A 15833-nucleotide genomic window follows, 5' to 3' on the forward strand; every position below is an offset into this window, starting at 1 on the left:
CCTCTGCTAGAAGAGTGTCGGATTTGGGTGCCTTGTCTTGTAGTTCCCCATATCTGATTTTTTCACCGTGACCGGGCGGTTCTTAGGACTCGTCCCGGATATTTGCCTAAGGTGGTTTCTTCGTTCCACCTTAATCAGGAGATTGTGGTTCCAGCTTTTGTCTCCCAAAGAGCGGTCTTTGGATGTGGTACGGGCTCTCCGTATCTATGTGAAGAGAACTTCTTCTATTCGAAAGTCTGATTCTCTCTTTGTTTTATTTGGATTTCACAAACGTGGCTGGACTGCTCACAAGCAGACCCTGGCCAGGTGGATCAGAATGGTGATTGCGCATGCTTATGTGAAGGCTGGTCTGTCAGCTCCTGTTCACATTACGGCCCATTCTACTCGGTCTGTTGGACCTTCTTGGGCGGCCCAACGTGGTGAGACCCTTGATCAATTGTGCAAGGCGGCTACGTGGTCTTCCGGGAACACGTTCATAAGGTTCTATGCCTTCGATACTGCCGCTTCCCAGGATGCTTCCTTTAGACGCCGGGTTCTTGTGCCCGCTACAGTGCGTCCCCTCCCATAAGGAACTGCTTTAAGACATCCCCATTGTCCAGACTTGTGGAGCCCAGTGTACCCCGCAGCAGAAAACGAGTTTTATGGTAAGAACTTACCCTTGTTAAAACTCTTTCTGCGAGGTACACTGGGCTCCACAAGGCGCCCACCCTGACGCACTTAGCTTCTTTGGGTTGATATGGCATTAGCCGCTGATACTCTCTTGTCGTGAGAGTGTGGTGTATGTGGCTACTAACCGTTGTCGTCTCTTTTCCTGCTACTGCATTGGGCTGGTTAACTAAACTGAGCTCCTGTGCTGGGAGGCGGTGTGATATAGGAGGCGGCGCTATGCATCTTGGGAAGAAGGTCAAAGCTTTGAGCCTGTGGGTACCTCGGATCAAGATCCTACTCTACACCCCATTGTCCAGACTTGTGGAGCCCAGTGTACCTCGCAGAAAGAGTTTTAACAAGGGTAAGTTCTTACCATAAAACTAATTTTTTTGCATGCAGGGTAAATACTGGATGCTTTTGTATGTAGCTCACACATGCTGGGCAGCTTTATGTTTACACTGTAGACTAGGTTTCACATAGGACACAAGCCTTCCAATTCAAAATATTTTTGTAAATTTTAAATCTGCTCCATTCGCAGTGCAGCATGGCTTTACCAAAGTGGAACGTTGCTTTTTTTATTTACTTTCTTTGGGCCTAATTCAGCAAGGATCGCAAGTTAGAGATTGTGCAAGGAATAAATTGCCATTCACACATTACACAATATGTTACAAAAGTATAGGCTGATCTGTAGCTATCTGACTTCCAAGTGACCTGGAATCTAATGTTACTAGTTTATGGATAACTTTGAGACACTTCTCTGCATAATTTCCAGTGTTTTGGCTTTGTAATGTTTATTAATGTGGGCTAGTTAACACGTTCCTCCATCAATATTTGTTAATTATTGGACTTCTAGTATTTTAGAACATAAAGGCCAGCAAACAGCATAAAGCAAGTATATCATTACAAACATATCAGTCTACTTGATCCTTATGGAGTCCTGCAGTACAGGAACTATGGCAGCCAGAGCAAAACATGTATCTCTATGAGGGGTGTTTTAATATATTGACAATGTTTAGGTAGACAATCAGTTGGTTGACACTACATGGTCGACATGCATTAGGTCTTGAGGTTCAAAGGTCGACAGGTGCATGGTTGACATGGAAATGGCCGACACATTTTATTTGTTTTATTTTTATTGTCGCAAAATCCAGCACTAATCCTCCCACTAGTGCCTAACCTTAACCGTCCCCTTCCATAGCCTGTCCCCCATGGTGCATAACCTTAACCGTCCCCTCCGGCAGCCTAACTCTAACCCTCTCCCTAGTACCTAATCTTAATCCTAAAAATTTTGAAAAAACATGTGTCAACCATTTTTGTGTCAACATTTTTAACACGTTGACCTTTTGTACCTGTCAACCTTAAGCACTGTCGACCATTCATCTGTCAACCTTTTGTCACTGTCAACCTAATGCATATCGACAATATGATGTTGACCGTTTGATTGTCGACCTCAACATTGTCGATCTTTTATCCGGATACTATCTATGAGATCTATCTGTCTAGTTATTGATGAATTAATTGGCAGCAGAATATAAAAAGAAAGTACATTCAGCCAATGGAGTAATTACCCCGGCCTGGCAGAGGAGAGGAACATAACAATTCTTTTTTCTTCCAAAATGTTTTTTATTGAGGCATTGTGAATGAATGGCATAGCAGTATTTAAGAAACATTGGTGTCACAGCAAAATATTGACATACTTTGTCCACCAGAGTACAATAGACATTAGCATTACGAACATAAGAATTCTTAAGAATTGTAACAGTGGAACTGTAAATTCCAAGTGCTCAAAACATCAGAGTGGAGGGACCTGAAGACCTATAGATATACATGGTCGAGTCACATTATGATAACCACCAGCTAGTAGCCAGAGTGACCGCCGTGTGCAGCACGGACTGCAGATAGATGGGCTGAACTGTAGCCGACGTTCACTTCTCACATCAATAGCACGTGGTGCTCCGCAGTTTACACATCGTTTATACGAATTGCAAAAAGGGATAATCATCCCTCTTTGCAACTTGGATAAATTGCCCCTTTTACCCATGACAGCAACGAGTGATAGGTGTGCAGACGGCCTATCGCACACCTTATATACCCACCAAGCCAGCGCATGACACATCACGCATTTTATGGGCTACACATTGCTGACGTCAAATGCAGTAGATTGTCATAATAATAATGTGATCGACCGTGTACATTGCATCCCTGTTTTACTATGAGTCCTAGAGATTGGTAAATAAACCTCTGCATTTTTTCCTTCTGAAAACTATATAAAAATATTCAATATTTCTTCCTTTGGGATCAACCCTATTAGCCATGAGTGTGGCAAGTTGCCGGTGCAACTGCATAGAAACAACAGTGAAGGTACTGCAACGCACAACCCTCAAGGCATGATCTCGCCCCGGACTTGTGGATTTTTGTCCACAGCCCTGTTTTGAGCCAGTACATAATAGTGCCTCTAATAAAAGGCATACAATAAACTGAGAGTCTGCTAGTGCCTGGTAAATATTTGTTATATTAAGCGTTCATGTTCAAGTAAAAATGATCTTTAATGGCAATTTTGACACAGTGATTCCTGGCAGGGGTAGAGGTTAAAAAGACGGTTGAAATTCCCGCCCCTGCCCCCTCCTTCTTTGCCCTGAACCAAACAATTGAGAGATTCCTTCTTTTATCCTGTTGGAAACCCCAGAGTTTCCAAGAATCTAGGAAAAGAGGTTATCCTTCTAGAATTCCCTCTCTTTTTCTACAAATGTTATATATATATTATTTTCCCAATAACTCATTGATTAATTGCAAGGGCTAATTTTCAGGAATCCATGAAGAGGCTAAAAAAGGCAGTTTCTTTCAGGAAGTAATGAAAAAACAAATCACTATATGGTGAGTGACATTCATATGGAAAGGACATATATGTATGCACATTTTATGCTGTGGGTGGCTTAGCGATTCATTTGGATTTGTTTTGGTGGCAGGTTGACAAAGATTTGTGAGATGGGATTTTATGTTGAACTCTGGGTATTTTGTACTTTGTCTCTGAATTCTATCATTCAGTTAAAGTGGGTGATTTATATCTGAATATAAATACGTTTTACAAAACAGGTTTACTGAGACAATTACTAAGTAAATGCTTCTTTTGAAATCTTTTAGTATATGCATGCCCATTGAGTGCATGCTAGTTTATATAATTATAACTATATACATGTTACATTTTGTTTCTTATATATATATATATATATATATATATATATATACTCTGCTGTTTCCCATAGCCAATAACTAATTATACAACCTGTTGTGTTGATTCCTGTGAAAGGTCTATGAATAAGTTCTGATATGAGAAATTGCTTTGTATATGCAAAATGCTAAAATTTGACAACTTGTAGAACACTTTACACTAGTTTCTTTAATGTATGCGTTCATTTATTTCTTTTAGTATAGTACCACAATCATTTTAACATGTCGCTATGCAATGGTGTTATAGTTTATATACATTGAAATGTGTAGATATTGTAATAGAGTGAATTTTTTGTTAGTGTTATATTTTTCTTTTTAGTGAATGTGACAAGTATTTTTGGGAGAAAAGGAAGGAAACTTTATACACCATATTCCCTCTCTTCTGCAAACAGAAAAATGCCTTCTCACTACAGCCAGCAGTCCATAATAGTCCTGGCTCTCTTTGGCATTCTGGCTTCCATCATGGCTTCGCTTTCGGTCATCCTAATCTTCCAGATTCAGACTGCAACTAAACAGGGGGAGTTCAGCGCTGGCCTGGGCGAAGGGGCTGGTAGGATCTTACTGCCAGCTTCAGCAGTACTAGCTGCTCTGTGTCTTGCAGTGAACACTAGTTGCCTCCTGCTGTGTCTGCTCCAATCATATTTCACTGCAGAGGTGTGCCGTGAGGACCCAGAATCCAGCAGGTGAGGGTATGGAAATTGAATAGAGGTTAATCTCATATACTATAATGTAAAACCTCATAGGAGACTGTTTAAGATAAATTTCTAAATTGAATGTAGACTTTGGTGTTTGGCTACATTGCATGCAATAATTGCAGGCCTCCAGATTAATTCCTCTGTCTAAATGGAGTTTATTGTGTAACATTGCAGGTGTTTTTCTAGAGACTTTTGGTATAATTCAAATCAGTGGAGCTTTATTAAACAATGGTGTTCCATGCACATTTAATTAACTTTAGAATATATATTTTTTAAATGGATTTAAATATTTTATTGGAAAAAAATAAATATCTAAGGGGAGTCTCGTAACTCCCGTTTTCATAGGCCCCGATTTGCCCCATTGTATAGTGCCTCCCAATCCCAGGTGGCATTAGAACTCCCAGCAGTGTGCTGGGAGTGTGAGCAGGAGGATAAATCAAAAGTTTTATTATCTTGATTGTGTCTTATGATTGGCCTTTTGATCACATTATCATACTCATTGTGTAACACAACCTCAGTTTTCAGTTGTGGCTGTCAGAACAACATTGGAGGCACAAGGAAAAATAGCAGGATGGGCTGGATGTGGGAAAAGGAGGATTTTAGCAAAAGATAAATCACCAATTGTAATCCGGCTTTATGCTGACATTTTTTAAAGATGAAGTGGACAAATTTGAATTTAAGTGAGTTAACTGTTCTAAAATACACATTAATTGCCACACACATAGTGGGAGATTTATCAAAGTTTGGAGTGTGGTAAAATGGAGAGCGATAAAGTACCAGCCAATCAGCTTCTGTCTGTCATTTTACAGGCTGTATTTGAAAAATGATAGGAGCTAATTGGTTAATACTTTCTCTCTCTCCATGTTATCTCCCTCATAGTTCCAATACATAATGGAAGATATAGCAACGGTCACATATGTAAATGACTAGTCATAAGAAAGGCCTGAGGGCAAAAGGTCAAGAACAGCGCTGAAATCACATTATTAAAGGGTTTCCCTTTTATTTAAGCGGTTCTTCCCTGGTACTCCCCCCCATTCACCTGCATTTAGCAGGGGTTGGAAACTCATATATAATCAAGACATCTGCTCTGCTCTCTCCCTAGTTTGTAAAAAATGACACAGCAGCTTTAAAGCTTTTCCATTAGAGAGCCATTGTGTTGGATGTTGCCCAATAAGGAGAGGACAGAACACTGGTGAAAGTGATCTGCTACACTACCCACTATGTGTGTCCAATACACTAAACCATAGGGAATCCCTCCATTTAAGTAAAACTAAAAAAAAAAAAGGTTTTATTTTGCTCACAATCTTTCTATTTCTGCTTAAAATTACAACTCACAAGTGACAGATTGCAGGCAGCTGCAGACAACATAGAGACCACTTGTTATGTGACATAGGGTGGTAATATAGCCCTAGCCTTCAGCAGGATCTAGAATTGTAAGGATTTGTATTGTATAATGCTGTAAGGTATTGCTTGCACTGCACAGCGTGTGGGATAAGCAAATCTAGATCACTGCTAATTTAGGGTATGATTTAGTGTATTCATTTGTATTGGATCAAGGAAACAGAGTCCTAATTTGAGTTTGGATGCAAAAATATAGGATTTCCGCATGCTCACTTTCACTTTCTCTGAGTTAGCTTTGCACAATTCTCACCGAGATGGAGTATGTTCTGTATATAAATTAACAAAGCACTTTTGCTGCAGCCGGGATACAATCTCATGCTAATGAGACATTATAAAGTCAGCCGGATGTTGGGGACATGATTTCCTAGCATAATACCCAATGGCTTCCATCCACCCCCTCATTACATGTAGCTCATGTTCCAACCTTCCATTTCAAGAGGCTGCTCTTTGCCTCTCTCAGTCTCTGCCCCAGATTTCAGATGCTCATCCTTTGTTCTGACCAGCTCCTGAAAACAATGACTCAGCATGGAGCAGGACCATTAACTCCTAACAGTCAGCAGCTGGGAACTGCCCTTCATGGTTTTGGAAGTAGTAGCGCCAGTTACAATTAGTATTAATGTGTATGCTTATGCAACACCTGTTTGTGCCATTTTTAAACAATTTAATGACTAACCTTTTTTCTTAATTTACTGTAGTGTTTTTTTTTTTTTTTTTAATAATTGCATACATTTTGACAATAGAGTTTACCAGCCAAGACTTGTTGATTCCATTACTATGCCTTGCAAAACTTTAACCAGGAAAGGAAAACACTCCAATAATTTGTATTATTTAATAATGCAAACATAAATGTAAAGATAATACATTGCAAAACATTTAATTGTTATAGTACTAAAATTTTAAAAAATAAATAAAATTGCCCAGAAAAGCAGTGTTTGCTATTCAGTCTATGCTCCAGTGTTTGTGAAAGTTGGATCTCAGCAGTCTTGTGCACAAGAAATCAGCACTCGCTGGCATGTAAAAATAAATGTGAGTGAAAGTTGTACTGTGCAACTATTTAAACAGCATATCCCCACTCCTGAGAAGGTGATCTGAGCACTAGCCATAATTGTTATAACATGAACAAAACTGACATTTGCGTAAGTCCGGCCTTTAACACTTGTACTAAGAGGAGTTAACACATCTTATTAGCATATACAGTATGTTGTAGATGCCCCACCCTTGATGTAAGACTACTGCTGATGATGATCACAGCACAGATTTTGTATGCCCTGTCATAAAAAATAAAAAAAAAGGAGAAACATACAGCCAGCACTAGTGGAGGTGATGGAGTGGTGTCAAATTTTCATGCAAAAAAAGCATAGTGCTGGTATTGCCATAGAGCCAATCAGCCCTTGATCAGTCAGCATGGGGCTGTATTCCCTACCAGGATCATGCCCACAAAACAAATGCGGCCCTCCACTAGGGTAACCAGCCCCATGCTGATATTAGTAGGGCTACTGCCAATACTACTTACAGGACATGCTGGAACTTGAACCAAAACTACCTGCATGATCTTACATCAACAGCAAGCCAAGACCTGTAGTCAGGGCCGTCTTTCCGTATGGGCTCAATGGGCTCTTGCCCAAGGGCCCCAGGAGTGTAAGGGCCCTATGCTGATAGCTGAGGGTCCCCTCTTTCCAGGGGTACCAGATTTTTGAAAATCGGGCCAGGGGAACCAGAGATATCCGACTTCAAAGCAGTGGTCTCCATCCAAGCCTGTTAATTGCTCTACCCAGCCAGATATCTCAGATTCTGTTTGACTTACAGTTTTTCTGATGATATACTCCAAAAGCTGGGACTCTCCCCTTTTGGTGAACACTGGCATCTTGTCTCTACTATGCCCAGAACCAGAGATATCAGCCTTCCAGCAGCTGGTCCCTGCTCCAGCTCCACACGCTTGGTATACAGTTTTATATTTTCGTTGGTGGATTGCTCTGGCTCCTGAACTCTGATCCCCAAGTCCCCAGTACCTCCTGAAAGGTGAGACTCTCTAGTGTTTTTATCCCATTGAAAGCTAAGAAATCTATTTCCAGGTACTGGAGATATCTGCAGTCAAGCAAGCTGTCCTCCCACCGGAAAATGATGAATATTAAGCCAACTCCACTATCCACCCCTCCCCTGCACATTAAAAACCCCCTACCATCCTGGAAGTTATGTACCAGGGCCCCTTCATTCAGCCCAATGCCACCTTCTACAGTTTAGTGTTCTCACTCCTGACCCATCTGTGCAGTAAAGGATTAACAGAAATCACTGCTCCAGGTCCTACAGTACATGCTGAGCGACAGATAGAACACCCCCTGCCGCCCACGGGCAGGCCCGGCGACAGGGGGGGTCAAAGGGGACATCCATCCCGGGCCCCGACGTTGTGAAGGGCCCCAAGGTCCACCTGCAGCAGTTGCAGCATGGATTCACGTTTGTAATTGTAGGTATAAGTTTTGATATCGCGGCATCTCGCCGGCCGACCGCTGTGTGTAGCTCCCATCTCCCAGGTCAGCTGTCCGGAACTCCTGAAGTCCCCGTGTGCAGCGACGTCGCGCCGGGCTATGCGCGACATCGCTGCGTCCTCCACTTCTCTCCTCCCCGACCGCCCTGTGTCTCTGCTGTGAGGAGCAGCCGAGCAGGAGCGGGACTGCAATCGGCTATAGAGACCGCACGGCCGGCGCAGCTCACAGACAGACTTGAGGAATACAACAGCCTCAGGCTGTCTGGAGACTCGGAGCCTTGTCTGGATAGCGGCAGGCAGCTGTGTATATTGGTAAGTGTGCGCTCTTGGCTCTCCAGGAGTTTGGGGATTTGGAACTAGGCTTCTGAAAGGAGCTGATAAATGTTTTCTTGATGCACTGGATAAAACAATATTAATAGAATTATATGTTAAATATGCTTATCCAGGGTGTTTATGTTATGTGAGATTTATTTTATTGATTAATGCCATTGTTATACAATGTATAATTATTTTAATATTGTTCTATCCAGTCAAGAAATCATTTATCAGCGCCACCATCTCTTTCTTTTTATATATTGTTTATTGTGGGTCTGACTACCCCCTTTTTATGGTGGCAGCTTGCAGCAAAGCACACCATTTCAAGCGCCTGGGTTGTATTTATTTACCATTTTAGCTTCTTAAAGGACTGTTTCCCACGGAATGTAGTTGGGATCCTGGCAGTCAGAATGGTGACGCCGGCATCCCAAACGTAAGTATGCCAAGGAGGGTTAGGGTTAGGCTGCGGGGGAAGGGTTAGGTTTGCAGGCAGGGATGTGTGGGTCTGAGGTCAAGGGGGAAGGTGGAGTAGGTTGAGGAGGGGGAGGGGCCAGCAGAGATATCAGTGTATCGGGCCCCAAGATTTCTGTTGCCGGCCCTGCCCACGGGACATCAAAGCTGCTGCTGATAGCACCCCCAACCCCTACCGCTGGAGGATAAGTAGGGGCCCCAGTGCATTGTTGTGCCCAGGGGCCCACACTGCTGTTAAGACGGCCCTGCCTGTAGTGCTGCTACAGAAAATAAATGTAGAAAAACTAATTTTGGTTAAACATTATTCAAAATAAAAATCTACAAAGGTCGATTTTGAGTTTTTGGACCTGTGCAAGCTTCGTTAGGTTTAAAAGTTTTGAAAGAGTTAAAAATGTATAAGAAAAAAAAAATCAGTGGAGAATAGTGGACATTGAAACTAGCTTTGTGTATGTCAATCTCAATCACTACCAACACCAAGGACAATGCTCTTCAGATTTAGATTGATCCTAATAAAAGGAATGCAATACCAAATGTGACTTGAAGGTTTCCCTCCGCCTATTAAAACATGGGAGTCCTTCCTCGCAGATGTCATCTAGACATGCACCTCTGTTCATTTCTGATAACGAGCACATTTACACAAAAATAGGTGCATGACATCACAAAATATCACTTGCACTGCTGGACCACATCTTGTATACTTTCTTATATTATGGACTTTCATCAGCAACTGACATCGGAGACCCTGGAAGTGGCACATCCTTTTTTTTGCAAAGCAAATCTACCAACCTGTTAGTCACGGTCTGTTTGGTTAGCTACGGAAACACTTCCCTCATAACATGTCATCCTGCTGGAAAAGGGAGCATGGTGGGGGTGCGGTCATGTGACCGGCGCTCGGGATCCCGGTGATCACCATGCCGACACCGGCATCCCGAGCTATCAAAATGCCGGCACACAGAATGCCTACCCACAGGGATTATTCCCACTTGTGGGTATCCACGACAGGAAGCAGTCGAACCTGGCTGCCGGGAATCCGGCAGTCAGAATACTGATGCCGGGATCCTGACACTAGTCTGAATGCCGACACCAGCATTCAGAAAGGGGGCAACATCCTGGTGACGGAATTACGACAACCACGGCACTGCACAGGTGTGGGGGGGCTATGTTTAGGCTCCGTCCTGGGAGGTTAGGGTTAGGCTGTGGGGAAGGGAGGTTAGAGTTAGGCACCCCCCTCGGAGGTTTAGGGTTAGGTTACAGGGATGGGGGGTTAGGTTTAGGCACCTCCTGGGGGTGGTTAGGGTTAAGCACTAAGGGGGGAGGTTAGGGTTAGGTGGATAGGGAGGGTTAGTGGGGTGGGGAGACGGTAGAACACCCTTAACTCACCCCTGCCGGTCTTTTGAACTCCAGGATCCTGGCATCGTTATTTTGCACGCCGGGATTCCATACGCCAGGATCTCATACTGATCCCCTTATTAAGATTTGTGGTTTTTATCATGGCAAACTCATAAATAAGTAACTGTTGTTTTTTGTAGGGTTGCATGACTTTGTATCATTGATTGCAAAGTATGTACATGTATGTATTGGTGAAGAATACTGTTGAATCTAAGCTGCCCATATGGAGTAATAGCCACAAAACATACACCACTACATTATAATAATAATAATTTTATTTATATAGCGCTCTTTCTCCAAGAGGACTCAAAGCACTTAACAGATACATAGCATAATATAGTACAGAAAATAATGAAGTACAGGACAGCTTTTCATAAAATACAGAAGCATGGAGATACTAAAAGGGACAATTATGGTAATGCTTGAGTAAAAAGGAAAGTGAGTCTACTTTTGAAGGATTCTATAGTTGGGGCCTCTCGCACTGTGCAGGGAAGTGAGTTCCATAGAGTCGGAGCCGCATGACTAATAGCTCGACGCCCAGATGCATTACGGGAGATTCTAGGTACTGCTAAAAGTCCTTCATCTACAGATCGCAGTAATCAAGTGGGACAGTATGGGGTCAGTAGCTGCTTCAGGTACCTTGGGCGCTGGTCATGTAATGCTTTGAAACTCAGTAAGCCAATCTTGAAGATGATTCGCCATCTTACAGGCAGCCAGTGAAGGGAGTAGAGGATGGGTGTTATGTGGCTAGAACGGGGCTGGTTGGTTAACAGCCTGGCAGCTGTGTTTTGCACCAGCTGTAAGCGTTGCAATTATTTTGCTGGGAGACCAAGGTAGAGGGCATTACAGTAGTTTAATCAAGATGATACAAATGCATGGATGACGTTTGGCAGATCATCTGAGGGAATTAAGTGCTTGATTCTGGCTATGTTCCTCAGGTGAAAGAATAAGGATTTGATTGTGGCTGATATCTGATGTTTAAGTATCAAGCCACCATCCAGGACAACGCCAAGATTCCGCACACGATCAGTGGCTTGTAATTCTGAATCACCGAGTGTAAGTCCAGTTGGTTGGCTATGCTGCAGTCTTGTCCTTTGATTTGCGGTCCTATCATAAGGACCTCTGTTTTATCCGGGTTCAGTCGCAGCCAACTGGCACTCATCCACTCCTGGAGTTCAGCTAGACAGCCATTTAGGGTTGCTATTGGGTTATCAGTGCCCGGAGCAAAGGACAAGTACAGTTGTGTATCATCTGCATAGCAGTGGTAGACCAGGCCATGGCGCCTGATTATTTCACCCAGCGGGAGCATGTATACTGCAAAAAGCATGGGTGATAGTATAGAACCTTGTGGGACACCATATGTCAATGGCACTGGTGGTGATGAGCATAATCCAGACGATACTCTCTGTGACCTGCCTGTGAGAAATTATTTGATCCAGCTTAGGACTGTGCCATCCAGTCCACAAAAATGTATCAGTCGCTCAATCAGAAGCCCATGGAAAGGAAGGTTTGATACCGGTCTATAGTTGGTCATGCAGTCGGGATCTAAATTTTTTTTTTTTAAGAAGAGGTCTAACAATTGCTTCCTTTAGGGGTCCAGGAAATATGACTGTCTGCAAAGAGCACTGAACAATTTTTGCAAAGACAGGACCAATTATATCCATACAACTTATTAGAAGCTTGGTTGAGGCAGGGTACATTACTATACATAACTTTAAGCCATTGATTTTAAAGTACATAATAAACATCAAACCATTAAAAAAATATAAAAATCTCTCCAATATGTTTCCACTGTAACACTCCCCTTCTCTAGCTTAAAAACTAAACTTAAAAAACTTAAAAAATAAATAAGTAAATTCCGACTAGCCCAAAGTGGTTCTGAACATGAATGCGATATTACATGTGGATAATGCTTGTTGCATGTTGCCTGAATCTGGGGATCCCGGCGGTCAGCATACTGACCCCGGGGTCCTGGCAGCAGAATGCCGGCAGGGGGGCGAGCGCAACAAAGCCCCTTGCGGTCTTGGTGGTTTGCTGCACTCATCACAGGTTCTATTCCCACTGTATGGGTGTCGTGGAGGGATCAGTATGAGATCCCGGCGTAATACCTCTCAAGCCCCTTTCATATCTTCAATGCTAGATCCCACCCGGGAATTGGAAACGGGTCCTTCCAGGGTGGGACCCGGCACTGGACCCTGACAGGCGGCTTCCTGACCTGGCAATATGCCGGGCCGGTTGCCATTGCAGTGGGAAGCGGAGCCGGTATTGTGGGCGGAGGCAGCACTCGGCGATGAGATCATCTCCGTGCTATCTCTCTCTATGTAGTGAACGGGTCCTGGGTCACATCGCCCTGGCAACCCGTTCACACTGCCACTGGGAATAACCCTTCTTATAACCCGGGTCAGTGACCCGTGTCGACCTGGCAATATACCGGCTCGATACAAGGATATTTGTGCAATGTGAAAGGGGTATCAGTGATAACTACTGATCAGGATTGTACAAAGTACTAATAAACCATTGTCACTGCATATTAATCTAATAATTCTGATAATGTGATACATTCTATTCTCTGTAGGTGCGACTGGTTCCTGTTAGATAACCGGAGTATTCGTCAATCCGCTGTCTGCCTGTTCTGCCTTGGAATTTCATTATATTTAGCAGGTAAGAATTTAGTTATTTACTTTCATTTTTACATATAATCTATTTAATATTTGAATTATATTGGGAACTAACACATGACATCTACTGTGAGAGCGTGGGTTAGATCAAATTATCATCTAAGCATACAGCAGGTTGTAGACCTGCAGACATAGCCAAACTGCTGCTGTCATCTGCACTCGCAAGAGTCTAATAGGACTATCTATTAATGGGGGTAATTCCAAGTTGATCGCAGCAGGAATTCTGTTAGCAATTGGGCAAAACCATGTGCACTGCAGGGGAGGTAGATATAACATGTGCAGAGAGAGATTTATTTGGGTGTGGTGTGTTCAATCTGCAATCTAATTTGCAGTGTAAAAAAAAAGCAGCCAGTATTTACCCTGCACAGAAATAAAATAACCCACCCAAATCTAACTCTCTGCAAATGTTATATCTGCCCCCCCCCCCCCTGCAGTGCACATGGTTTTGCCCAACTGCTAAAAAATTTCCTGCTGCGATCAACTTGGAATTACCCCCAATGTCTATATATTTGCAAGATTAATCTGTTATCACTACTATTCACAACGAAAACAGATAAAATGTCTGTTTATCATTAGAATCATGTCCGGACAGTGCATCTAATAAGATCCTGGTATTGATTTCCCCTCAATCATACAAACTTCAACTTCAGACACACCAGGCTGCCAGAAAGGGATCTGAAGAGCCCTCTTCAGCAACAAAAATGCCATATGAAGTAAGCATTAGATAAGGGGGCCAGGCACGGATATGCCAAGTCTTATGGAACATGATAAATAACTCCAAAGATCCAATTGCAAATAATGGGGACTGCAGAAATCTGCATTGCATTCATCAGTTGATCATAGAAGATATTTTTGATATCCCCTGCATTCAGCCTTTGGTAAATTGCAGAGATACTCGAAACACATCAAAACTATTGTTTTTGTATTATTTAAGGTGCTAATACGATAGATAATTAGGCCCCTTATTATTTCAACTACAGATTGAGTATCTCTTATCCAAAACGCTTGGGACCAGAGGTATTTTGGATATCAGATTTTTCCATATTTTGGAATGATTGCATACCATAATGAGATATCATGGTGATGGGACCCAAGTCTAAACACAGAATGCATTTATGTTTCATATACACCTTATACATACAGCCTGAATGTAATTTTAGCCAATATTTTTAATAACTTTGTGCATTAAACAAAGTGTGTGTACATTCACACAATTCATTTATGTTTCATATACACCTTATACCACAGGTTCTCAAACTCTGTCCTCAGGACCCCACACAGTGCATGTTTTGCAGGTCTCCTCGCAGAATCACAAGTGAAATAATTAGCTCCACCTGTGGACCTTTTAAAATGTGTCAGTGAGTAATTAATACACCTGTGCATTTGCCGGGTTACTTGCAAAACATGCACTGTGTGGGGTCCCGAGGACCGAGTTTGAGAACCACTGCCTTATACACACAGCCTGAAGGTCATTTAATACAATATTTTTAATAACTTTCTGTATTAAACAAAGTTTGTGTACATTGAGCCATCAGAAAACAAAGGTTTCGCTATCTCACTCTCACTAAAAAAATTCTGTATTTCGGAATATTTGGATATGGGATACTCTGTATCAGTTTAAATAGGTCTACCTTACTATTTCTTTAAACCAGGATGCTCATGGATTACGCAGGTACTGTGGCTGATTAAAGCCAGGTGAAATGTAGGCTTGAAGTTGGCCAGCCACATAACCTGTGTTAAATCATTAGTGTCCTGGTTTAAAGGGATAGTATAGTAACCCTAAGTTTAAAACAAGAGTCTAAAGATGGCCACATATGCAGTTGTGTGTGGCCCTAAAATGCTTGTAATGCCATACAACAGTAATGATTAGTGATCCCTATTTTAAGTTATTAAAGCTGCAGAGAATGCAGAGCAGACAAAAAGCAAGCAGACAAGTACGAGGGGTGTGCAAGAAGTTTCTGGATGCACAAAAAATATATATTACAAAGTTTACATTACACTTTTTCAAAGTATTCACCAGAGGAGTCTAAGTAAAGTTGCATGCAATCAAACCACTTGGTGAAGCAGCTGGACCAGTCCAAAGCAGGTAGGTTTTCTACATGCTGGATGAAGGTCGCCACTGCAATTCCAGTGACTCAAAACAAATGCCATGCATCTTGTGCTTGATTTGTGGGAACACAAAGAATTTGCAGGGGGCCAGGCCTGGACTGTATGGCGGATAATCAAGATCCTGGATGTGTTCATGGACAGAAAATCCACCACTTTCCTGGACTTGTGGGCAGTGTATTGTCATGATGGAGAAGGGCACAAAAAGTGCAATTTCTTGGACAGCGCCTAAAAATGGCTTCAAGAACTTGTAACAGGCATTGGTTCCCAGTCCCCAGTGACTGTGTGCTGCTGCAGGAGTGGTACGGTAGCTACATGACCAGTCTTTGCCACAAAAACTGCCACCACCTGCTTGGCCATGCTGCGCTCATGTTGGAACTTCTGTGGTGGTGCACCTCTAACTGGAATCCACTGGGCTGA

General features: G+C 42.6%; 1 protein-coding gene across 1 annotated transcript in view; it reads left to right on the forward strand.

Moving 5' to 3' along the window:
* Positions 1-3348: 3348 nt before the first annotated feature.
* Positions 3349-15833, forward strand: part of TMEM221 (transmembrane protein 221) — a 36582-nt gene continuing 24097 nt past the window's right edge. Inside the window, exons 1-3 of the mRNA XM_063914551.1 lie at positions 3349-3522; positions 4196-4559; positions 13205-13290. Of these exons, the coding sequence (XP_063770621.1) occupies positions 4273-4559; positions 13205-13290 (373 nt within the window). The 5' untranslated portion in view covers positions 3349-3522; positions 4196-4272. The remainder of the gene's footprint in view (positions 3523-4195; positions 4560-13204; positions 13291-15833) is intronic.

Source organism: Pseudophryne corroboree, chromosome 1 (genome assembly GCF_028390025.1).
Source record: "Pseudophryne corroboree isolate aPseCor3 chromosome 1, aPseCor3.hap2, whole genome shotgun sequence".
Taxonomy (NCBI): domain Eukaryota; kingdom Metazoa; phylum Chordata; class Amphibia; order Anura; family Myobatrachidae; genus Pseudophryne; species Pseudophryne corroboree.